Here is a 25,066-nt window from a genome sequence, read left to right as displayed (position 1 = left end):
TTTGTCTTTGGGTGTGTGTTGCTCAACATGGCTACCACAATGTTCTTGTAGAACAGTGAAGCTATCTCGACCTAAGGTCGCTTGTATTTATTAGGTTTCTAGATATTGTATTATACATTTTCTAAGTGAAGGTTGTTGTTTGTTTCTATGGAAACATTGTATTTGATATTATAATTTCAGTAAAATATCAGTGGTTACCAGCATCTGTAAGTAAAGAGCCATATCAGAGAACTAATGCAGATAGAGTCATTTACACTGTCTACTAAATCTGATAACAAATTCAAGGTAACGAGAGGGAAAGGTGACTAATAGTTTGTGATTAGGACTTAACCATGCAGCAAATACAATATAATGTTTAATATTCTTGAATGTTTTGAATAACAAATTTTTACTTTTTTTCCCTCTTGTTTCCTTAACCTTTTTACCACCAGTCTTTCTCAGCCAAATTTGCACTTTGTTCTTTTATAGTGGTGTTCAGGTAAAATAATGCAGAGAAACTAAAACAATAGCTATGTATTTCAGACTTTATTGATGACATTGCACTCATGAACTAATAACTAATATACTAATGCGTATATAGTGAAAACTATCGTATCAATTAAGAGTACTATTACAGAAAGTAACATTCAATCAGTGGTTTTGATGAAAATGCCGGGGAGTCTGGCATTCTTGTTTAGTATATTTTAATGTCAGGTATACTATCCACTGTCAATGTTGATTACAGCTATCATTCCCAGTATGGATGTACTCTTTGTACTTTCATTGTTGTGTTCTTAAGTGGATATAAATTTCCATGCCAATGGTGCCAGTGAATTGACTTATGATGTCTAACTTTATTACCATTATTGATATATGGACCATTTAAATTAGCCCGACCACAATCATTATACCACCATGCACCTTGTCTATATGAATCACATGCACAACAAACTGAATATATATCATTATCCTTATCTTTTGTGCTAAATTTCATACCATTGTTGTATGTCATAGAATCCCCAGCAGTACCGGAATATTCACCGATTGACAGCGTATACTTACTCTCTTCGTTACCAATCTGCATAAAATCATACTCTGCATATGCGGTATTACCCGCCCAGTCCCCTAAATCAACTCGTAATTTATACACACCACTTCTCAAAATATAAAATATTTTCTCATTTCCTAACCAGTGGTTACCAGTTAGTTGACCAAACCCCCATTTATACGCCTGCCATTCGTTATAGAATTCTACAGTGTCATCTTGTCTTCTCTGTATAACTGTCCACACTCCAGTATCAGTCACCTGACAGTACACTGCAAATGGTTCTGGGTAGTCTTCAGGTTGTATCAGATATACGCCCTCTATCAGGGAACTGCTGTTTAAGATGTAGGCATGGTAACAGTCTGTAATAATAATGAAAAATAAATAATTGGCCACTGAAAGTAAGTTAAGGTACAAGCCTACTCTTGAATTCAAATACATAGAATTTATTAATTGTACTTACGGGCAATATAAGGATATTGACTTAACATCAGCTTAATTTTTGAGAAAATGCATGTATGTATAGGGGTCTGAAAACTAACTCTGCGACGCGATTGTGCGACTCGCCGAATGTCGAATATTGCACACTGCGACAGGATCGCAGTGTCACTCTGCGAAGAGCACAATTCCTATTGGTTGGTTGGTCGAACAGCGCGAATCCCAATGGTCGATGTTCACCGCAGACCTTATAAAAAATTAAGTTTTAAATAGTAAAAAAGGTACGGTAAAAAAAGTATGTAAACACCATGTACCGGCGACATGCCGCACTGTTCGGTGATCGGCAAGCACATGGAAGACAAATTGTGGGACCAAACAAACGACACATGGTTTACGGTTTTTAGACACATCACACTGCTGGCTAGAAAAATTAAAAAGTGTAACGTGCACATTGGTGTTGACTGCCTATTTAATACGGTGTTACGTTATCGCCATCTTGGAGTTGTAAGGCTTCGTCCCAACGACTATGCTGATTAGCATAGGCGGCAGCTTCAAATCGAGTGGAACGCGAAGTACTTTTCACGCGTTCTGCAACGAATGTTGTACGTCTGCTTTGACTTTGTTGAGTGCATCAAGGAAAATAATTTGCATGCAGTGAAAAAAAATCATTCACGACGTGCAACGTTTGCCATGACAGCAGTTGTTTGCAATCGTCTGCCTTCGTTTAGATCATAAACGGACTCCAGACTTGTGGTCTGCGATCGATCAGCTGGTATTTTAACCACCAGAAATGAAATACTTTGCAACAGTTGTGAAAAGTAAACAAAAACGGTGTTGGTTTGTGCATTGAGCTAAAAAAAGAGCATGGTTTGTGGTATAATGTAATTAATTTTGTATCATAATTTTTGAAATCAGTATTACTGAAAATTGTGGTTTATTTCGCCAAATGTCGGTGGTCCATATTGATCTTAATGTAGTGGGAAGGGAAATTCTTCTATTTTTTTCTTGATTTTCCAATAATTGATAAAACGGTTACTTTGTACCTTGATTCATCATCCCAGCTTTTCGAAATTTCGGAAAGACAAGTGCTTAAACGCTAACACTACTACCGTTTCGTTAATATTTGCACAATGTTTATACCATGTATATGTATACTACCGGTTATACTCTGTTGTTGACGATTCTGATAGAACGGGTGACAAGCTTCCTGTCGCAAACAATGCATATTTATCTAACGTCCATTGTCAGCATTGTTACAGTCAAGACTTCGTCTGAGAAATCGTTTCATTTTTACCTTGCCCGTACCATCAAAGATGGAAGGGAAAGGTATATTAAGGGAAAAATTTTGTTCGTCGTTGTTGTTGTTGTTGTCATTGTCGTCGTTAATAATTGTTATTGTGTGCATAATAACTTTACTAATTCTATTCCAAACTTAATCAAACTTGGTCACCTTATTCATCAGTATAAAGTCTTCCCTGAGTTTGAACAACAGATGTCCTGTATGAAGATATCATGCAAAAATTGAGAAAATCTGATAAAATATTTTGACTGTTTCTACTTGACTGATCACTGGTGATACACATCAAAGGTCACTTATCTCAGTGGAAATATGCATTGTTGTATGTGTTCAATGAAGCAAATGATTTATCTTGTAATAATATCCTTGGTAATGTATCTCAGAATCCCATACTGAGTTTCAAAACCAACTCATGGAGAGATTGCACAGTCTGATACACATTTGCAAACCTACCAATAAATTCTTTACAGAAAACAAGATGTCAGAATATCAATATAAGCACTCATATGAACTGGGTGCCAAACTTTGATCAAGATCTGAAGGTAATAGAAAATCTGTTTAGTTCAAAGTTATCAAATCAAAAACAATACATAAAAAATACATAAAAAGCAAAACATTTCATCCACATTTTAAAAAGAAAATTGTTCTAAAATATATGTATTCTGTATTTGACAAACAGTTCATTCGACAAATGAAAACTCACAGAAATATGTTTCAGCTATTAGAACAGAATGATAGAGTTTTTATAATACTAGTTTAAAAACGCACTTCAAAGATTGCAGTGTTTGAAGATGTAGATTCTCAGGAGGCAACAGTACTGTTGACTTCTCCCTCCACTGGACACCAACTAACTATTTAAGTTGATTTGCATACAAAGCAGAGCTTGCAACATGATAACTATTCATAAAGAGTGTTTTTTGTTTTTTACTTTTCATATAATACAGTAGTCACACAATGAGGCAGTTCATATTTGTCTCAGTGAATCATTAATTTTTGACAGACACCTGTACAAAATACTTGGACAAAAGCCAGCTAAGATTTTTTGTTATCTTGCATGTTTTATGAATCTATTCATGTCTAAATGCAGCACTTTTTTTTGCGATGAGGCATTTGTTTTTATACTAAAATATCTGAATTACTTTGAATAAAGCTGGAAATTATGTCCCTTAAAATAATTAAACAAATAAGGCACCAATGTTTTTGTAAGATATTTACATCTTTTAAGGACATTCGGTAGACTGATTCCCCACTGTTGGTTTAACCCCAAAACTTGTTTGTATTCAAAATTAATTATGACAATGCATATTTATATTGAAACAAACTATGATAAAGGGAATTATATTATATAACAAAGGGCAAGGTCACCAGAGTTCAACTATGTTCTAAGTCTATATTCTATTTTAATAACACCATCTTACTAACGCAATGGCGATAAAAAAAGAAAGCAAAGACGCCAATGACAGACGAGGCAAAGAAAAATCTGCAACTCAGGGTCATATTTACTAATTTAGACTTGCCTGCAGCCTGTTGTAATTCTGATGCAAAATTACAGGACTTTCGCGTTCGCGTTTATATTTATTTTTTAAGAATTTTTCATCGGAATCACAACAGATAGCAAGCACGTCTAGGTCATATTATGACCAACCTCGCGAGTGGTTCGAAAGGGACGATTAGGCTGAAATATTCGCATCAACGCGAGAGTTTCTACTACTTAACCGATGATGACACCGATACGTGAGATTGTTGAGTGCCGGTGATCTGACGAGGAAGTGAGTACAGGAAATCTGTTGCTCGTCGACATCGGCCAAATAAACAAAGCCATCGTTTCCGTTTATGCAGAGAGCGTGCACTCATCTAATTTTCCGTTGACACTGCTGTTTTAGTTTTCCATCTTCAGCAGTAGTTTCAATCCATTCACACAGCTTTACGTTTTTTCTCGCTTAATATTCTTAATAAAACGATATTGATTGCCTAGAAACAGTTTGACTCGCTACACGCTTTATTTGGGAATTCAAAGTGATGAATATAGTCATAACAAATTATACTTGCTAATGACAAAAAAAAAGAAAGTAACATCGTGTGCCCCGGATCGTGTGAAACGTACTTCGCGCTCTACTCGCTTTGAAGCTGCCGCCTATGCTAATGAGCATAGTTGCGGACGAAGCCTTACAACTTCAAGATGGTGTTAATGTTACCAGCTCCCTCATGTTACACCGTAATAAGGCACCCAACACCAATGTGCATGTGTTTTGTAACCCCTCTCATCCCCTCCGGGGGATGTTATACATGTTAATAAATCAATGTTAAATACTTGCTGATTACCGAACCGTGCGGCATGTCGTCGGTAAATACTTGTTTATCGTAGTTTGTGAGCAGTCGGCGAAATAACCGAACATTTCTATAAGGCATGCTGTGTACCCTACATCGATCGACCATTGGGATTCACGCTTTTCGACCAACCAACCAATGGGAATCGTGCTCTTCGCAGAGTGACACTGCGATCCTGTCGCAGAGTGCAATAATCGACATTCGGCGAGTCTTACAATTGCGTTGCAGAGTTAGTTTTTAGACCCCCATTCATACTTCGAAAATGGTGGTTATATTGTAGTGGATAGTGGCCATTTTGTCAGTATTGTAGTGCTTTTACCATAGATTTCTATGGCAGAAATATTATGTCATATCTCAAATTATAGGCTGGTAACTAATATATTGTTAATAATGGGGTCCTTTTTGTTTTCTGATTTATTACAAAAATCTGGGATTTAAAAAGTGTTGAAAAATGCAGTTTTTGCTCAACATTATGCTCTATAGAATTGTTCTAAAAATAACAATATATTTCTCAAAATATGTCGCAGTGATGAAATCTATCTATTTTGAGGGGTGAATATTTTAGCTGAGAACTGTGTCATCCGGGGAATGCTACACAGTTGTGGACATATATTATAAAATCTGTGAGAAGTTGATAGTTTTTAAATAGTGATGAAAGTTATTTTTCTCCTACCTATTGTCATGCGTATAAAGTGTGTTTTTTAGGCATGACCCCTGAGATTTTCCATACTTTCCGTTTTCTGGACATTTAAGCTGTTGTTTTTAATTTGCATAATCAAACACATGCTGTTTATCCCAATCAGACTTACAGCAATTCCAGGCACTGATTTGTAACCTATTGTAGTAAGTTATGAACATCTAGCACTACTTCAGCGTCAAATCAGTGCCTGGAATTGCTGTAACTGATAACCAGTGTTGTTCATCGAGTAAATAAACATTGACAAAGCAAATAAACCAATGCATGTACAGTGATGTTATATACTGCCTGCTGCCCCCCCCTGTGCCCCTACATGGATTGCAGTTGTGGTGATAAACTTGCGATTATATATAGGATCTATGGGTAGTCTATAGGATCAATGGGTAGTGTATAAATCTTACCTTGTGGAAAGATGATTGGATAGTTGGAATATTGAGTTGATGGTATGTTCATAACGGCTTGTATCTGGTGTAAATTATGCTCCAATATGGCGAGTCTGTCCGATAGTTCATTATCTGATCTATTCAAAGATGAATCAATCGTTGTGTCTTTCCTTGGTACAATAAATGTATAGGAACATTGATCAGTAGAATCCCTTTGTGAAGTTTCAATATCTGTGTTCTGTGATGAGACAAGTACTGCCCAAAATAATATAACCATGAGAGAAAACATCTTTGTATGCAGTAGATGTGATGTCTTGTGGTGAACTATAGGAAGGGTATGGTCTTATCTCAGTAACCACTTCACATCCTGATAATCAACATATTTGTGTGCATATTTAGAAATTATTAAAAAACAAAATTAAGTTTTCATTTTGTGCCAAATATTCAGAAGATGACATATTTATAAATTTTGAATGTGTAGAATTTTAGTACTCACCTTTCATGAAAACAAGCAGAATTTGAATGGGACTATTTTTGGACTATTTTGCGGAAGGATACAAAAGGTGACTTGGTGTATACCGGTACTTAGACCCAGGAGAAGACGTATACAATTTCTATTGTAGGATGTTCTTTTCCAGAAGAATTAAGTAAATACTGTGAAATGCTTTATTTTCGCTTGGAATTAATTTTCTCTATTTTTGCTGAAGGAATGATTCAGTGAAAATAAAATCCAGCGAATATACCTTTTTTTCTATATTTACATTCAACTTGTCAAAAATCAGTGAAAATAAATTCCATACAAAACACCCAAAAAGTCTTTTCCCGCGGAAATTAATTCCAGCTAAAATAAAGTATTTTACAGTAAACAATCTCACATTTTTTATACAGAATAATCTTGTAGTCATGTAAATCGGGTCATCTTAACAAAATCGTCTATCGGAACACAGTTCATGGTGACTAATTGTTCTACCGGTATGTTATGAACTGTGAACATTGTCTGTACAAGTTTCAACCCTTATCCGATTTCGTTAGTTATAGAGGTCATTCAATTAATGATGTATAAAGTTGTAATTAGACCCAGTCCCTCTATATATGATAGAGCGACTGTGAATTAGATAAGATGAACACCACATTAGTTGCGTTCATGTACAGCCCTTTAGCATTGGCTAATGGGTCAAAAATGTTAGCCTGTGCTAAGAAAATGTGCATGTACACAAGCGCTTAGTATTGTCTAAGAAACGCTACAGGTTAAATCTGATTCGTTTTTAAGACCCGGTCTAGATTCTTAGAACGGACTAACAAAGTGTGCGCGAATGCTTAGCTCTGGCAATGATCATGCGATTTTTCTATGCGACTATTCATTTCTGAATGCCATTTTCGACATGACAATCAACGTGAGCACATCTGGGAAAAAATGAACTGACAATTTTTTTTTTTTTTTTATTAGACGCATAAAATCCTTATGAAAGGATAAAAAGGGTCTTACAGAAAGAAATAAAAAAAAAAACTACAATCTAAAAAATAAAACAAAAAATAAAAACTTTTCTAAAAAAAATAAAACAAGTCAAATGACAATGAGACTCTGTACAACTTACCGTTATTCTGTAATGTACACTTTCACAATTGTTTTTGCGACTGTAATGCATTAATTATTCATCGGGTTTTAATTTCACCGATAAGTAAAAACCGCTAAATCAAATCTACATGAACATGTAAAATAACAATAAAACTCATTGTTTCTTTGACAAATTTGTGAAATTAAAACACAGTGAATACGCTGAAAATATTAAAATAGTGAAAATAAATGTTTGACAGTATTGTTTTATATCTAATTTTAAACATACTGAGTAATCATAGTTAAAAGCACTTTGTATATTTGTAACATGTTTAGGCATGTTTTAGCTAACCCCTGTTTCCTCCTGTGCGTGAACACAATTGGATCTAGTCAATATGCAAACATAGGAGATTATCTTAAATCTTAGCTGTACTTGGTGTAGCCTAAACACGACTAATAACGACAAGGATCACTGATACAATGTAACATAACAAAAGGGAGTAAAGTAAATAAATACATACTTTTATATTTTAAGTTATTCTAACTCCCTGCGGTATGTCTATGGTGTATACTTGGCATGTAGTATATAATAATTAAGACAAGGCAACCATTCCAGACATTTGACAGCATAGTTCACTGACTTTATATTAATCATTGTGTTAAATGCTATTTTTGACTTCTTCTTGAAAACTACCAGCTCAATTGCTTTGATACTTGGTGTGTAGGTACCTAGGATGGATCTCTGTCAGATTTGTCGATTTCATGACGATAACTCAATTTTTTTTTCAACTTCTTCTTAGAACTACCAATTTGATTGCTTAATATTTGAGGTTTACTGGTACAACAATTTGTTTGGTGAAGTGTTAAAGGCTCAGATATAAAATAAATATGCTTCTAATTAATAGGGATTATTTCCTTGCAAATTTAAGTCACGCTATAGTACTAGTAATTAGCTCCAGCCGAGCTCTGGTAAAGACGTGTTTTCTCGAACTTACAGGTGGATTATATTGTGCCGAAGTGGATGTATGTGACTATGGATTATTGGAGCCCAAATCACGCCTTCAATCGTCTTCTTCAAGTAACCTCTCATTTCAATTATGGCAGAGACAACATCTTTCGTAATTTCATGAAATTTCCGGCTTGACGAAGGGGTACGCATCCTAATATATATTTGGCAGAGTAATGAATTACTGCAATAGATTGATAGCTCAAAGGGAAACAGAAAAAAAGGCTTTCGAAATTATGCGACAAAAACTTGAAAGAATGACTGAACGGAAATTTTTTAAAGACACTAAAGATAAAAATCATAGAAGCGATCACGGTACGGTGACGTGTTCCTAGTAGGTTTAGATTCTTCCAGAGTCCCTCTATGTAGATAAAGAGGATAGAGGGCCTGTGATTCTTCCTAGTAGTTTAGATATCACTACAGTTGAATAATTACAAAATGGTGATTTTGCATGACAATAACTTAAGTGAATAATAGGCTGTAACACATTTTTGCCGTGTCTCCTGTTTATTCGAGATACTCGTAACTCCATGCTCGTACCTAAATCATAACACCAGTGTATTGTTTTTTCTACCTCCATGCTCAGACTCGCGACTGTTTCTTTTTTTTTCTATCTCACCAGCATTGTGCCATGTAAAAAAATAACACAAGCACAACACCAAAATCATTTTCAGTCCAGTTTTTTTCATACTAATTATTTGAGGGCACTGTTCTGTTGGCTCTGATCAAACTGAATGGAACTCTGGCAGATCTCAGCTCTCGTTCGGCTCCCGACCGTATGAACACATTGGAAATAATCTCCTATTAATCCATGGGAGGAGCCATAGTTCGGCTCCGATAGAATGCTGCCGTGTGAACATAGCAATAGGCAAGGCAAGTGATTAATAGGACTCGTAGCATAGCCACACCTCCAATAAACATTTATCCGGGGCAAATGAATTGGGCGTTTAAGTTGACTCTCAACAGCCAAAACCAAACTACTGTGTGGGTTAACCATGTTTTGTCTTTGGGTGTGTGTTGCTCAACATGGCTACCACAATGTCCTTGTAGAACAGTGAAGCTATTTCGATCTAAGGTCGCTTGTATTTATTAGGTTTCTAGATATTGTATTATACATTTTCTAAGTGAAGGTTGTTGTTTGTTTCTATGGAAACATTGTATTTGATATTATAATTTCAGTAAAATATCAGTGGTTACCAGCATCTGTAAGTAAAGAGCCATATCAGAGAACTAATGCAGATAGAGTCATTTACACTGTCTACTAAATCTGATAACAAATTCAAGGTAACGAGAGGGAAAGGTGACTAATAGTTTGTGATTAGGACTTAACCATGCAGCAAATACAATATAATGTTTAATATTCTTGAATGTTTTGAATAACAAATTTTTACTTTTTTTCCCTCTTGTTTCCTTAACCTTTTTACCACCAGTCTTTCTCAGCCAAATTTGCACTTTGTTCTTTTATAGTGGTGTTCAGGTAAAATAATGCAGAGAAACTAAAACAATAGCTATGTATTTCAGACTTTATTGATGACATTGCACTCATGAACTAATAACTAATATACTAATGCGTATATAGTGAAAACTATCGTATCAATTAAGAGTACTATTACAGAAAGTAACATTCAATCAGTGGTTTTGATGAAAATGCCGGGGAGTCTGGCATTCTTGTTTAGTATATTTTAATGTCAGGTATACTATCCACTGTCAATGTTGATTACAGCTATCATTCCCAGTATGGATGTACTCTTTGTACTTTCATTGTTGTGTTTTTAAGTGGATAAAGTCCACGCCAATGGTGCCAGTGAATTGACTTATGATGTCTAACTTTATTACCATTAGAATTGATATATGGACCATTTAAATTAGTATAACCACAATTATTATACCACCATGCACCTTGATGTCGTGAATCACATGCACAACACATTGACGAATATATATCATTATCCTCATCTTTTGTACTAAATTTCATACCATTGTTGTATGCCATAGAATGCCCAGCAGTACCGGAATATTCACCGATTGACAGCGTATACTTACTCTCTTCGTTACCAATCTGCATAAAATCATACTCTGCATATGTGGTATTACCCGCCCAGTCCCCTAAATCAACTCGTAATTTATACACACCACTTCTCAAAATATAAAATATTTTCTCATTTCCTAACCAGTGGTTACCAGTTAGTTGACCAAACCCCCATTTATACGCCTGCCATTCGTTATAGAATTCTACAGTGTTATCTTGTCTTCTCTGTATAACTGTCCACACTCCAGTATCAGTCACCTGACAGTACACTGCAAATGGTTCAGGGTAGTCTTCAGGTTGTATCAGATATACGCCCTCTATCAGTGAACTGCTGTTTAAGATGTAGGCATGGTGACAGTCTGAAATAATAACGAAAAATAAATACTAGTAATTGGTCACTGAAAATAAGTTAAGGTACAAGCCTACTCTTGAATTTAAATACCTAGAATTTATTAATTGTACTTCTGGGCAATATAAGGATATTGACTTAACACCAGCTTAATTTTTGAGAAAATAATGGTTGTATTGTGGTGGTTAGTGGCCATTTTGTCAGTATTATAAGCTTTTACCATAGGTTTCTATGTCATATCTCAAATTGTAGGCTGGTGACTAATATATTGTTAATAATGGGGTTCTTTTTGTTTTCTGATTTATTACAAAAATTTGGGTTTTAAAAAGTGTTGAAAAATGCAATTTTTGCTCAACATTATGCGCTATAGAATTGCTCTAAAATAGCAAATGTTTCTCAAAATATGTCGCTGTCTTTCTCTCAGATCATTTGGTTTGCTCTGCTCTCTGAGATAAGGAAACATGTCACAGAATATTTTTGTTGGCTGTCTATTTGTAACGAAAGTATATTCTAAGAGAAGTTTCAAATAAAAACACAACTGTATTGCTTATGAGCAAATGCTCACGGTAGTGCATTCAGGTCATTCTGCATTTCACAATTGTTAATTATTCCTTGGTAGTGACACAGTCCCTCTATCCCCGGTCTGGAAACGGTCATTGTATTAGGTGTGAATTGGCCTCCTTCCCTGGCAAAGGGGCATTGCGGGGTTGGGCAAAGCATTGTCACGTTATCAGTACGCAGCCAGCCACTTTTTTTTACATCGTCAACTGTTATGTATTTTTTTACAACTTAGTTGTTTATTCAAGAATTCATGCTTTTTTACACAATTTTATAATCAGGATATCTGTATACGGTCATATTTTAGCCGGCGAGTAGTTCTCCAATTCATCTATTTTACCAGCAGCGACACATTTTCGCAAACATTTTTCATACTTTTACCCAGATTTTTGTCGTTTTTGATTTTGGGGTGATTTAAATGAATATTTTATTTACCACACTTCTCGGCGGGAAACCAATATTTGTCTTCGATTTTGAAATTTTATGATCAAAACATATCATTAAAAATTGGTGGGCTGATTTGTTATTTGTCACACCTCATTTTATTAGTCCCCGTTCGGACGCAGTCCAAGAACGGGGACTTATGTTTTGACCTCTGTGTGTCCGTGCGTGCGTGTGTCTGTGCGTGCGTCCGGACCTGTATCTTAGAAATGCCTGGACCAACCACAATCAAACTTCACACATACATCATACATGATATTATACATATGCACAGCAATTTGTTTCACGATCTGATTCAAGATGGCCGAATGGCGGCCATTTTTGTGCTAAAAATCATCAAAATCAAGCATTTATCGGCTGTTTATAGATGGATTTTGTTCATGCTTGGTATATACATTAGACATTATACGACATTGATGCACATCATTTTGTTTCATGATCTGATTCAAAATGGTCGAATGGCAGCCATTTTTGTGCTAAAAAATCCTAAAAATCAAGCATTACTCTGCTGTTTACAGATGGATTTTGTTCAAACTTGGTTTATACATTAGACATTATGGGACTTTGATGCAAATAATTTTGTTTTTCAGATAAGATTCAAAATGGCCGACTGGTGGCCATTTTGTTTTAATGAATGTGGTTCTCGTGCCATATCTCTGACTTGCTTTCACTGATTATGTTCAAATTTTAAATATTCATTATACATCATGTCATAGATAGACGGATATATTGGTTTGACGATCTTATTCAAAATAGTCAAATGGTGGCCATTTTTGTGCTAAAAAAATCATCAAATATCTAGCATTTCTGGCATTTATGGATTGATTTCGTTCAAACTTGGTATATATATTAGACATTACAGGTTCCTAATGCACATCATTTATTTTTCTGATCGTATTCAAAATGGTTGTCTGGCGGCCATTTTGTTTTAATGAATGGGCTTCTAGACCCATATCTCCGACTTGTTTTGACTGATTATATTTAAATTTTAAATATTCATTATACATCATGTTATATATATACATATATTCAAAATGGCTGATTTTGAATGCTGTTCCAAAGCAATATCTTTCAATATGGACAAGTACTTGTTTGACGATCAGATACAAATGTTAATTTTATTCCTGACATGGTTATATTCCAGCTATATTACTATAAACAAAACTGTATATCTTAAATTTGATAACTAACGGGGACTGTGCCATGCATGGCTTGTTAATGTTAAATTGAGCGACTTTTATGGATGCTTTTTAGATCGTAAATGCAAATGGCGACATTTTGAAATGACAATGTACTCAATGCTGTGCTAAAAAAATCATTTATATACAAGCATTGTTATACACTTTTGCATAGAATAAAGGCATTAGTTGTTGTATAGTTGACTTGAACTGTTATGAACCCCCAAGAATCAGAAATATCACAGGTTTTTCGATCGATCACGTTAACGTGAACGACGCCATTTTGACAAGATTTGTTCAGAGATGTCAGCATGTTGGCACACAAAGTTTTTCCCTATTAAAACTAGAAGATGAATATAATTTCCGATATTAAGCTTTACATTGTAGGAACTGGATGTTTATGAGTTGGTAGGCTGGTTTTGATGTGCATCACTGTTAAAAAAACTCAAATTTCATAGTGATAATTTTGTTTACATGTTTGTTTACGTTGTGGTAGCCCGAATTTGAAGTCAAAGTGAAGTCATACAATGGGGTATCACTTTGCATGACGGTAAATTTTGCGATTTTAATGAATATTTTGACAGTATTGTAATCTGTCTGACTTCCTGACTCCCTCGGCCCGGGTGTGAACGGTTTGTTTACCCGCACCGCGGTTCGAGACAAAAGAACGCTAGTCGTTTCTGGACCGGGGATAGAGGGACTGTGGTAGTGATTATTATAACGTACAAAATGTAAATTTGTTGAATTATTATGAAATGCAAGTAAGGGGAGAGTAGGAAATCAAACGGGCGGTGTACCGCTGTCATTACCGCGGTGGTGGTGGGTGCTCGCCGGTCGACCGCATTTTATGCAAATTTATGCATAGATTCCATGACGCCGGCTGACCACAGTCATCCCCGGTGGGCTCGCACAGCAATTCACACTTATTGTCAAGACCAGTAATGAACACAAAGAACTGGGAAATTAAAAGGATCACAAAGTTCTAATGAAAAATTAAACCAATTTAGCTGAGCCAAAAGCTAGGAAACTAGTCTATAATAGTTCACATTATTTTATTTGTCTGAGCCTTGGAATAAAATCACAAAACGATCCAGAAAGACGTAGAGATCAACATAATATAAAATATGATCGCATTATTTTGTGAATATATATCATGCATGGTCTCAGAAAATGTTTAGAAAGATTATTGTTCGCGTAGACCAAATATAATCACGCATATAAATTCAATGTGTTTTAATACATTGGTGAGAGGTTGAATTTACGTAAACAAGAACATGCACTAAGAAGGAAAAGCAAGCCAAAGTCGAAACAGGGTGTATCATGGACTTGGTACAACATGCGCTGCGACAATTGACTGATCGTCGACATCATTTTGGGGCACAATTGAACTTCAAGTACATTGCGAAACTTGCTACGCGGCGATGCTGACATCAAGTGTGTGTTGACCGAAGTTTGACCCCAAGTCACGCACTGAACTGGCGCGTTACCTTAACAACCCTTTTTTTCCTTGGTCCGCGCGTCGATTTCGTAAAATTGTTATTATATCTGGCGGTACTGTAATAACACAACCTGTATCCAACTCTGTATTGGCTTTGAATATTTCAACATCGTTTACTTAGTGTGCTGCTTTTCTAATAACGCAAATATGTTTACAGTATTGCACGGGCTCTAAATATTTCAACTTTGCAATGTATTGCTTTTATAATATTTACGCAAACTAAGTTATTTTTATTATTGTTGGGACACTAACCCGGGCTATTAAAGTGAATATGTAATATTAATCATACAATAACATACAATATCATGCGTAATGTTAACTTTTTCTATAATAAACTCGCAGTGCACTTCGATCGCATTATTCACATACATTTCGACTGAACTCTAATAACCACGTGTTTGATTTACGTGCGGCAGTGGACAATGACCTCAATGATTTCACGCACCGACATTTAAATTCGGGCCACCCAGTTTGACGCAAAACGATACAGTTACTTAACATTTGTTCAAAAAATCGATAAACTCTCACAAATACCATGAACGCGAAGAGTTAACTGAAAGGCAACGTTGTTTTTGACCCCCAAAAAACACATCAATACAAGATTATGTGTGCAAGGTTAGATTTATAGAACGTACATGACCGCTTAACTCTGTTTTTTTTTTAATAATCATGTCGCATGTGAAACACAGGAGACATTTTAGTTCGTCCATTTCTTGTTTACCGATCTTGAACTTTTTGTCTGGAATGCGATACTGGCAAAGAATAAACATTAATGATACCCACTGTTGTCAAATCAACAAGAGGCTCGAATCAGGAAGGAACTTCGTAAATAACATTCTTTTTATGTGGTAGACTTTATTCAAGTGTAACAAACGTAAGTGAAATGTATGGACGAGTCATAATACTCGTACCTTCGAAAGTTACGACTTTTACTCTTGGAATTGGTGATAAATACATGCATAAAATACAACATTGTTTCACGCAGCAACAATTCGTATACAGCATTGGACTTACGGATTTTTATATTAATAAATTATGTGGGCCGATAATATTACCATATGCTTAGTATTTTCATGTCAACAATGCTCGTAACCTACTCGAATTAAAAACAGCTATTTGAAACAAAGACTCATGGAATCACAAAGGAAACTGTTAAGTACGTATTTCACACCTTTTCTATGACCGCGGTTGCAACCGGTATCGGTGGCCACTGCGGTAGAGATCCCTAATTATAAGCAGTCCGCGGCTCTCCCCGGTGTACCGCGTAGAGCCGCGGTAAACCTCCCGTTTGATTTCCTACTCTCCCCTAAAATTCAATTTAGTTCCATGTTAAACAAATAAATCCAGTCGCATGTAAATGCTCGATGCGATACAATATCCGCCATTGTTCGTCTCTAACAAAGTTGACCTGATAGATCACATCGCTAATACACCGATCAAAATGCTGGATGATGCCAACGTGTTCAATTTACCATAATGAACGAAACACGGGAGAGATTTGCCGATTTTTTACCTTTGATTTTGATGGGAAAATGGCACGATTTTTTTTTAAATCAAGAAATTAGTTGTTTCAAAGATAAACTGATCATTTGAAGACTAATTTAACTTTACGATTGTAAGTTGTGCAAACCTCCCCTCTGATTGGTTATTGATTACATAGTTAGATTCCTTTGTTTCACCTGTGGTGAACTCTGGGCTAGGCAGGCTATTGTCTTGAGTTCTGCATGTGGTTCTGAAGAGTGAAGACGTGTCTCTGTGCCTGATCTGAATTGTCCTGCCCTGCCGCGTTGAGTTTTCTGAAAATTTTGCTAGGTTTGCTAACATTTGTACACCGGTCCGGGAAGGTGCCACTAAATGAGGTAAGGAAGGTTTTCTTTTTCATTGTTGGCTTCATCAGTATGAAATTATTGGCAGTAATTCGTTACAAGTCTGTGTACTCGTATGAACTCCCATTTTATCACTTGTATTGCTCGGCTTTTTGCACATATTAAGAGAAATGTATATTTAAATTTACTGTACATTTTATGATAAGAATTGTTTGATTTACTTTGAATATTTATAGTTTTCCTATTTTGTTTTGTATATTTTAGAACCATATTCTGGGGATTTACTACCCTGTTCTGATTTCGTAACGAAACTTATTATACTTGTTGGGGTAAACATTCCGATTGACCATATGGAATAAATATATCAAATAACCAGAGTACGCTTTTCTAGTTGGTGGTGTAAGAGACTGTAATACCTGTGGGAGCTTGTGATGCCTACAACGATGATAACAGTTCATTGTCGAAACGAAGCTTACCCATTCATGCTTAATATAACCACAATAAACATCCTACTCTTGAATAGGTGTCAATGACTACAGTAAAACTTGTAAGATCGTGGGTCAGGAGTGAGTGTTTTACATTCCAACGTGGAACGATTTTGCTTTTGGACTCACTGCAAACTTCACAAAATTAAAACCATGCGAATAAATGTCCCAATGTTACTGATGCATGGTTAGACCATAGACAAACTATGTATCGATAACGCTGTTTGTAAACCAACAAATTTTGTAGATTGAATAAACATCTAGGGGATTTACATTTTTGTTTACCCAAACTGTGATTGACAGGCGTTTTGCATACATTAGCCGCCATTTTAAACTCATGATTTTTACTTGTCGCGGCACGTTTTGACTGAAAACAACAACATTTATATATCGAAAGCCCAACTAGATGGGTATAATCGCTAGCGTACATATTCATGTCGCCATGGAAATGTATTTGGAATCACAGCTTGATCACCAAACATCGTAAATGGCACATTTCCCGGAGCTCCCGCCACAACGTGAGCGACTTGGTTCGGATTAGTATACTAATTGTGGTGGCCATCTTGCCCCTATTTATAGTATCGGTTTCCCTTTAAATATCATTTGAAGCTTGGCAGGAGGCAGAGCACTTCCTGTTGTCCAGCCACTGTAACCCTTATTTTTTGAATAATACAAAACAAAAATTAGCATACCTATAAACAGAGGTATATAGTCATAGGTATTCAAAGAGTAAAATTAAGGTCACTTTGATTATCTACCCTGAATTACAAGACAAAAACTAAAATATTGCAAAGCTTCATGGGTAAAGTGCAGGCTAGACTAAGCCCTACTTGTTTGATTACAAGCTAGATGCCTGCTACATTAAGACCAAACATAAACAAACCCAAGGTCTAACACTCAAAACAGACTTTTGGCGTCTTTTCCTTTTTATGCAATATACACAAGCCACAAATTACTCTGTATTGTTACATTCTCAGATTTTACTGGTACCGTAATAACAATAATTTTTCGTAAATATTTATAGTAATTTAAAATGTAATACAACAACATGACGTCATTCTTACCCCATAACAATGCCCCTCGCATTGTGTACATTTTGCCTCTAGAACGAGTCCCATTTCACCACTAGACCTAGTCCCATTTCACCACTAGATCTAGTACCATTCCATCACTAGATCTAGTACCATTTCACCACTAGATCTAGTACCATTTCACCACTAGATCTAGTACCAGTGTTTACACCCCTACATGGATTGTGATAAACTTGCAGTTGTCTATAGGATCTATGGGTAGTGTATAAATCTTACCTTGTGGATAGATGATTGGATAGTTGGAATATTGAGTTGATGGTATGTTCATAACGACTTGTATCTGGTGTAAATTATGCTCCAATATGGCGAGTCTGTCCGATAGTTGATTATCTGATCTATTCCCAGATGAATCAATCGTTGTGTCTTTCCTTGGTACAATAAATGTATAGGAACATTGATCAGTAGAATCCCTTTGTGAAGTTTCAATATCTGTGTTCTGTGATGAGACAAGTACTGCCCAAAATAATATAACCATGAGAGAAAACATCTTTGTATGCAGTAGGTGTGATGTCTTGTGGTGAACTATGGGAAGAGTATGGTCTTATCTCAGTAACCACTTCACATCCTGATTTCCTTTCCTATCAATCAACATATTTGTGTGCATATTTAGAAATTATCAAAAAACAAATTCAGTTTTAATTTTGCACCAAATATTCAGAAGATGACATATTTATAAATTTTGATTTAAAAATGTTGAATTTTGGTATGTAACTTGCATGAATACAAGCATAATTTGAATGGGACTATTTTTGGACTATTTTGCGGAAAGATACAACAGTTTACTTGGTGTATAGAAAAGATTGATAGGCAAGTACTGAATTTCTATTGTTGGATGTTCTTTTGCATAAGTAATTAAGTAAATAAACAATCATATATTCTAGCATACTGTTTTTTCCAGGTTTATTCAGAACATTCTGGTGGTAACATAAATCAGGTCATCAACAAAACCATACATTTTAAAATCTGTTGTATATATATATAATAATATTTTTGACTCCCGTGTGCGAAGCACAAAAAGGGAGTCTTTGCAGTTAGTGTGTCTGTATGTGTGTATGTGTGTGTGTGTATGTGTGTCCGTCTGTTCCACTGATATCTCAAGAACCATACATCAGTTTTTGATGAAACTTGGTGCATAGATGCTCTGGGCCAATGCACAGATTTGATTAGGTTTTGGTAAAAATCCATGCATATTAATTACCTAATTTGCATGATAATTAGCTGATTTTTAGCTGTTTCATGACTGTTCCACTGATATCTAAAGAATTACTCATTGGATTTTGATGAAACTTGGCACACAGATGCTCCAAACTAATGCGCAGATTTGATTAGTTTTGGGTAAAAATCTGTGCAATATTAATTACCTAATTTGCATAATGATTAATCAATTTTCGGATTTTCCACTGATATCTCAAGTACTAATCATCACATTTCAATAAAACTTGGTACATAGATGTCATAGGACACTGCACAAACCGGAAAGTTTTTAGGGTAATATCAGTAGATATTAATTACCTAATTAGCATAATTAATTAATTTTCAGCTTTTGATATTTCAAGTAGTAATTGTCACATTTCAATGAAACTTGGTACGTAGATGTCATAGGACACTGCACAGACCTGAGAGTTTTTAGGGTAATATGAATACATATTAATTACCTAATTTGCATAATTAATTAATTTTCAGCTTTTGATATTTCAAGTACTAATCATCACATTTCAATGACACTTGGTACATAGATGTCATAGGACACTGCACAGACCTGATAGTTTTTAGGGTAATACGAGTACATATTAATTACCTAATTAGCATAATTAATTATATTTCTGCTTTTGATATTTCAAGTAGTAATCATCACATTTCAATGAAATTTGGTACATAGATGTCATAGGACACTGCACAGACCTGATAGTTTTTTGGGTAATATCAGTATATATTAATTACCTAATTTGCATAATTAATTAATTTTCAGCTTTTGATATTTTAAGTAGTAATCATCACATTTCAATGACACTTGGTACATAGATGTCATAGGACACTGCACAGACCTGATAGTTTTTTGGGTAATATCAGTATCTATTAATTAGCTAATTTGCATAATTAATTAATTTTCAGCTTCTGATATTTCAAGTAGTAATCGTCACATTTCAATGAAATTTGGTACATAGACATCATAGGACACTGCACAGACCTGATAGTTTTAGGCTAATATCAGTATATATTAATTAGCTAATTTGCATAATTAATTAATTTTCAGCTTTTGATATTTCAAGTAGTAATCATCACATTTCAATGACACTTGGTACATAGATGTCATAGGACACTGCACAAACCTGATAGTTTTTAGGGTAATATGAGTACATATTAATTATCTAATTTGCATAATTAATTAATTTTCAGCTTTTGATATATCAAGTAGTAATCATCATATTTCAATGAGACTTGCTACATAGATCTTCTAGGATTATGCAGAGACCTAATTAGTTTTAATTGGATATTAATTACCTAATTTGCATAATGTTCCACTGATATATAAAGAACCACAAATTGGATTTTAATGAAACTTTTAAAGAGAACTATGCAGAAACCCAACTAGTTTTTGGTAAATATTTATGCTTATTAATCACCTAATTAACATAATTAATTAACACTGATATCTCAATTACTGATCATCACATTTGAATAAAATTTGGTACATAAATGCTCTAGGACAATAGACAGGCCTGATTAATTTTGGGTTAAAATTTGTTCATATTAATTCTCTAATTAGCATAATAATTCATAATTTTTTTGTTCTGTTCTGTTCATATTAGTTACCTGATGTACATAATTAGTTTTCAGCTTTTCTATCAATATCTCATGTACAGGTAATTTTGAATTAATTTTTAATGTGTCTTCAATACTCTCAGCACACGGGAGTTCTTTCTAAGCTTTCTTTGATTATTTATTGCATCTTTAGAAATACAGTATTTCTATCAGTACAGTAGCAATAAAAGTATAACAAAGTATAATAATAATAATGAAATAATAACGAAAGAGAAAATATAATGTTAAGTATAAAAGTAAAATATAAAGTGTTAAATTTGTTACAAATACTAATAAGTTTAATAATAATAAAACTAAGACTAATAATAATAAAATTCAAAGCTATCAACTATCTATTCTTACTTGAAAGGCTTTGTAAATAAACTGTGAAACCTTTTTAGCTTCGCTGTCGACTTTGTCGAGCGGAGCTTATCATATGAGTGATTGTCCGTCGTCGTCGTCGTCGTCGTCCGTCGTCCGTGTCAATGTTTAACTTTTTTGACTTCTTCTTGAAAACTACAAGCCTGAATGCTTTGATACTTGGTGTATATGTACCTTGGGTAGACCTCTCTCAGATTTGTTCATTTCATGATGATATCTTCAATTCTCAAATTTTGGTGAATATTTTTATCATTTTTGGTAAAAAGTGATATTTTCAACTTCTTGTTAAAAACCGCAAGTCCAATTGCTTTGATACTACATATATAGGTACTACATGTGAACCTCTCTCAGATTTGTTCATTTCGTGATGATATCTTCAATTCTTTAATTTTGGTGAATATTTTTGTAATTTTTGGTAAAAAGTGATATTTTCGACTTCTTGTTAAAAACCACAAGTCTGATTGCTTTGATATTACATATATAGGTACTACATGTGGACCTCTCTCAGATTTGTTCATTTTGTGATGATGTCTTCAATTCTCTAATTTTGGTGAATATTTTTGTAATTTTTGGTAAAAAGTGATATTTTCCACTTCTTGTTAAAAACCAATAGTTCAATTGCTTTGATATTACATATTTAGATACTACATGTAGACCTTTCTCAGATTTGTTCGTTTCGTGATGATATCTTTGATTCTATAATTTTGGTGAATATTTTTGTCGTTTTTGGTAAAAAGTGATATTTTCGACTTCTTGTAAAAAAACCAATAGTCTGATTGCTTTGATATTACATATATAGGTACTACATGTGGACCTCTCTCAGATTTGTTCATTTTGTAATGATATCTTCGATTCTATAATTTTGGTGAATATTTTTGTCATTTTTGGTAAAAAGTGATATTTTCGACTTCTTGTAAAAAACCAATAGTCTGATTGCTTTGATATTACATATATAGGTACTACATGTGGACTTCTCTCAGATTTGTTCATTTTGTGATGATATCTTCAATTCTCTAATTTTGGTGAATATTTTTGTCATTTTTGGTAAAAAGTGATATTTTCGACTTCTTGTAAAAAACCAATAGTCTGATTGCTTTGATATTACATATATAGGTACTACATGTGGATCTCTCTCAGATTTGTTCATTGTGTAATGATATCTTCAATTCTCTAATTTTGGGTGAATATTTTTGTCATTTTTGGTAAAAAGTGATATTTTCAACTTCTTGTTAGAAACCCCAAGTCCAATTACTTTGATATTACATATATAGGTACTACATGTGGACCACTCTCGAATTTGTTCATTTCATAATGATATCTTTAATTTTCTAATTTTGGTGAATATTTTTGTCATTTTTGGTAAAAAGTGATATTTTAGACTTCTTGTTAAAAACAACAAGTCCAATTGCTTTGATATTACATATATAGGTACTACATGTGGACCTCTCTCAGATTTGTTCATTTTGTAATGATATCTTCAATTCTCTAATTTTGGTGAATATTTTTGTCATTTTTGGTAAAAAGTGATATTTTCAACTTTTTGTTAGAAACCGCAAGTCCAATTGCTTTGATATTACATATATAGGTACTACATGTGGACCACTCTCGAATTTGTTCATTTCATAATGATATCTTTAATTCTCTAATTTTGGTGAATATTTTTGTCATTTTTGGTAAAAAGTGATATTTTCAACTTCTTGTTAAAAACCGCAAGTCCAATTGCTTTGATATTACATATATAGGTACTACATGTGGACCTCTCTCAGATTTGTTCATTTTGTAATGATATCTTTAATTTTCTAAATTTGGTGAATATTTTTGTCATTTTTGGTAAAAAGTGATACTTTCGACTTCTTGTTAAAAACCACAAGTCCAATTGCCTTGATATTACATATATAGGTACTACATGTGGACCACTCTCAAATTTGTTCATTTCATAATGATATCTTTAATTTTCTAATTTTGGTGAATATTTTTGTCATTTTTGGTAAAAAGTGATATTTTCTTCTTGTTAAAAACCACAAGTCCAATTGCTTTGATATTACATATATAGATACTACATATGGACCACTCTCAAATTTGTTCATTTCATGATGATATCTTCAATTCTCTAATTTTGATGAATATTTTTGTCATTTTTGGTAAAAAGTGATATTTTCTTCTTGTTAAAAACCACAATCATTTATGGTCAAAAATGATATTTTTGAATTCTTGTTGAAAACAGCAAGTCCCATTGCATTGATACTATGCATATTGTTCATTTTCTAATGATATCTTCTGTTCTTTAATCGAAATGTGCATTGCTAACAGCGGAGCTACAGTGTGTATCTCAGCCGAGAGGCTGCTTGTTGGATATAGTAATATTGTATTAGTACACACCACTGCACATCATATTTCGAGTTATATAAAGGTGTGCACCTTATTATATTCAAAGAAAGAGGGTATAAAATCTGCTGTTTATCCATCATTTACATGTTTATACACCTAACAAGTGAAAACAGCTAACGAATACGATAAATACTTCAGAGATAAAGTTTGCTTTCTTTTAGCAACTGTAAAACTATAGACATATACAAACATGGTTCCATGGTGGGACACAGTTCTTGATAACTCTTTTGTTCTATCAAGATAATCCAGTGTTTTAGTTATGCAAAGGAATGTCATACCATTAGAGAACAATGTTTTTTAAGGTCTATGATCATACATACAGCGCACATGTTTCTATTGTTACCATGGAGCTAAAAAAAAAAAACTGGACTGGTTTTATTCCTGTGATTCTTGATTTCAGCTAATTATTATTCACATGCCTTTCATCGTGCTGACTTCTCCCGACTGCCAGTTTTTTAATTTTTCAATTAATTATTGACACTCAAGTAGGAAACATTTCTTTTGGGTGCTCCGCAAAATCTTTTCGACAATCTCATTACCTGTGACTTGTTATTTTCATGTCACAAACAACCATGAATATATCCATGATACCATTTTGATGTTAATTTACAAGTTCTATTTATTTTTTCTATTTCCATGGATCATCGCCAAATTTGTCAAAATTGAATTTGACACTTGAATTGTCTCGTTATTTAGAAGGTTTCTAGTTATGTCACTACATACTGTTTTATTTCATCGATCGTCTGAGTAAAAAAAAAACACTCAAAATTAAAATAAAAAGAAAACATATTTTGACATTTTAAACATTTAACGATAGGGTTCAATAAAGAATTTACTAAAGAAACAACAGCTACGTCGACATGAATTGACATTCTGTTGAAATAGGTGAACACATCACAACAAGATGATGGTCACAACAAGGACAAGTGTGTGAATAGCGGCGTTTAATTGGATAACAAAAATAAGTGTGGCACATATACAGACAAATTCAGAGTTGATATGGGTTAGCGTGATTGTTTACCGGTAATTATGACATCATATTGAAAATTTATGTGGTCGAAACACATTGACATCGCAAGCCTGGGTTCTTATTTCATAAATTATTATGCAGATCAAGCTGCAAGTAAAGGTAACAGAGGTGTGGATTTGTTATTGAACAACGTTATTTGTTAATCACCAAACAATTCAGTAACTTTTAGCCTGTGAAAATTAAAACAGCAGTGTGCATAAACCCTCGCTTCATTTTCGCGTCACTATCAAAATTATTGCTACCTCTTGCATAACACAAACTAAATGGTCTCTATAAAGCTTA

The 25,066-nt window shown here is 34.2% G+C and overlaps 3 protein-coding genes across 3 annotated transcripts in view; 1 reads left to right on the top strand and 2 right to left on the bottom strand.

The window, feature by feature from the left end:
- Window positions 1-25,066, top strand: part of LOC102810251 (exosome complex component 10-like) — a 106,953-nt gene that overhangs the window by 39,695 nt on the left and 42,192 nt on the right. The gene's annotated exons all lie outside the window — the stretch shown is intronic.
- On the bottom strand, window positions 511-6,486 carry LOC146733912 (fibrinogen-like protein A). The gene is made up of 2 exons (XM_085508274.1): window positions 6,186-6,486; window positions 511-1,386 (listed from the first exon to the last, which is right to left on the bottom strand). The coding sequence occupies exons 1-2, from the start codon at window positions 6,454-6,456 to the stop codon at window positions 728-730; spliced, it is 930 nt and encodes a 309-aa protein (XP_085364400.1). The 5' UTR covers window positions 6,457-6,486; the 3' UTR covers window positions 511-727.
- On the bottom strand, window positions 10,455-18,670 carry LOC144356680 (fibrinogen-like protein A). Its single transcript, XM_078011345.2, has 2 exons — window positions 18,400-18,670; window positions 10,455-11,116 (listed from the first exon to the last, which is right to left on the bottom strand). The coding sequence occupies exons 1-2, from the start codon at window positions 18,668-18,670 to the stop codon at window positions 10,455-10,457; spliced, it is 933 nt and encodes a 310-aa protein (XP_077867471.2).

Source organism: Saccoglossus kowalevskii, chromosome 15 (assembly GCF_978046115.1).
Source record: "Saccoglossus kowalevskii chromosome 15, keSacKowa6.1, whole genome shotgun sequence".
NCBI lineage: Eukaryota > Metazoa > Hemichordata > Enteropneusta > Harrimaniidae > Saccoglossus > Saccoglossus kowalevskii.
The sequence above is the reverse complement of the archived record's forward strand: the minus strand, read 5'-3'. Positions and strand labels throughout refer to the sequence as shown.

Coding starts and splice junctions, on each gene's coding strand:
- LOC146733912 (XM_085508274.1), bottom strand. CDS start 6,456: ATGTTTTCTCTCATGGTTATATTATTTTGGGCAGTACTTGTCTCATCA. Junction 1,387..6,185: donor TCCAATCATCTTTCCACAAG/GTAAGATTTATA, acceptor TTATTATTACAG/ACTGTTACCATGCCTACATC.
- LOC144356680 (XM_078011345.2), bottom strand. CDS start 18,670: ATGTTTTCTCTCATGGTTATATTATTTTGGGCAGTACTTGTCTCATCA. Junction 11,117..18,399: donor TCCAATCATCTATCCACAAG/GTAAGATTTATA, acceptor TTATTATTTCAG/ACTGTCACCATGCCTACATC.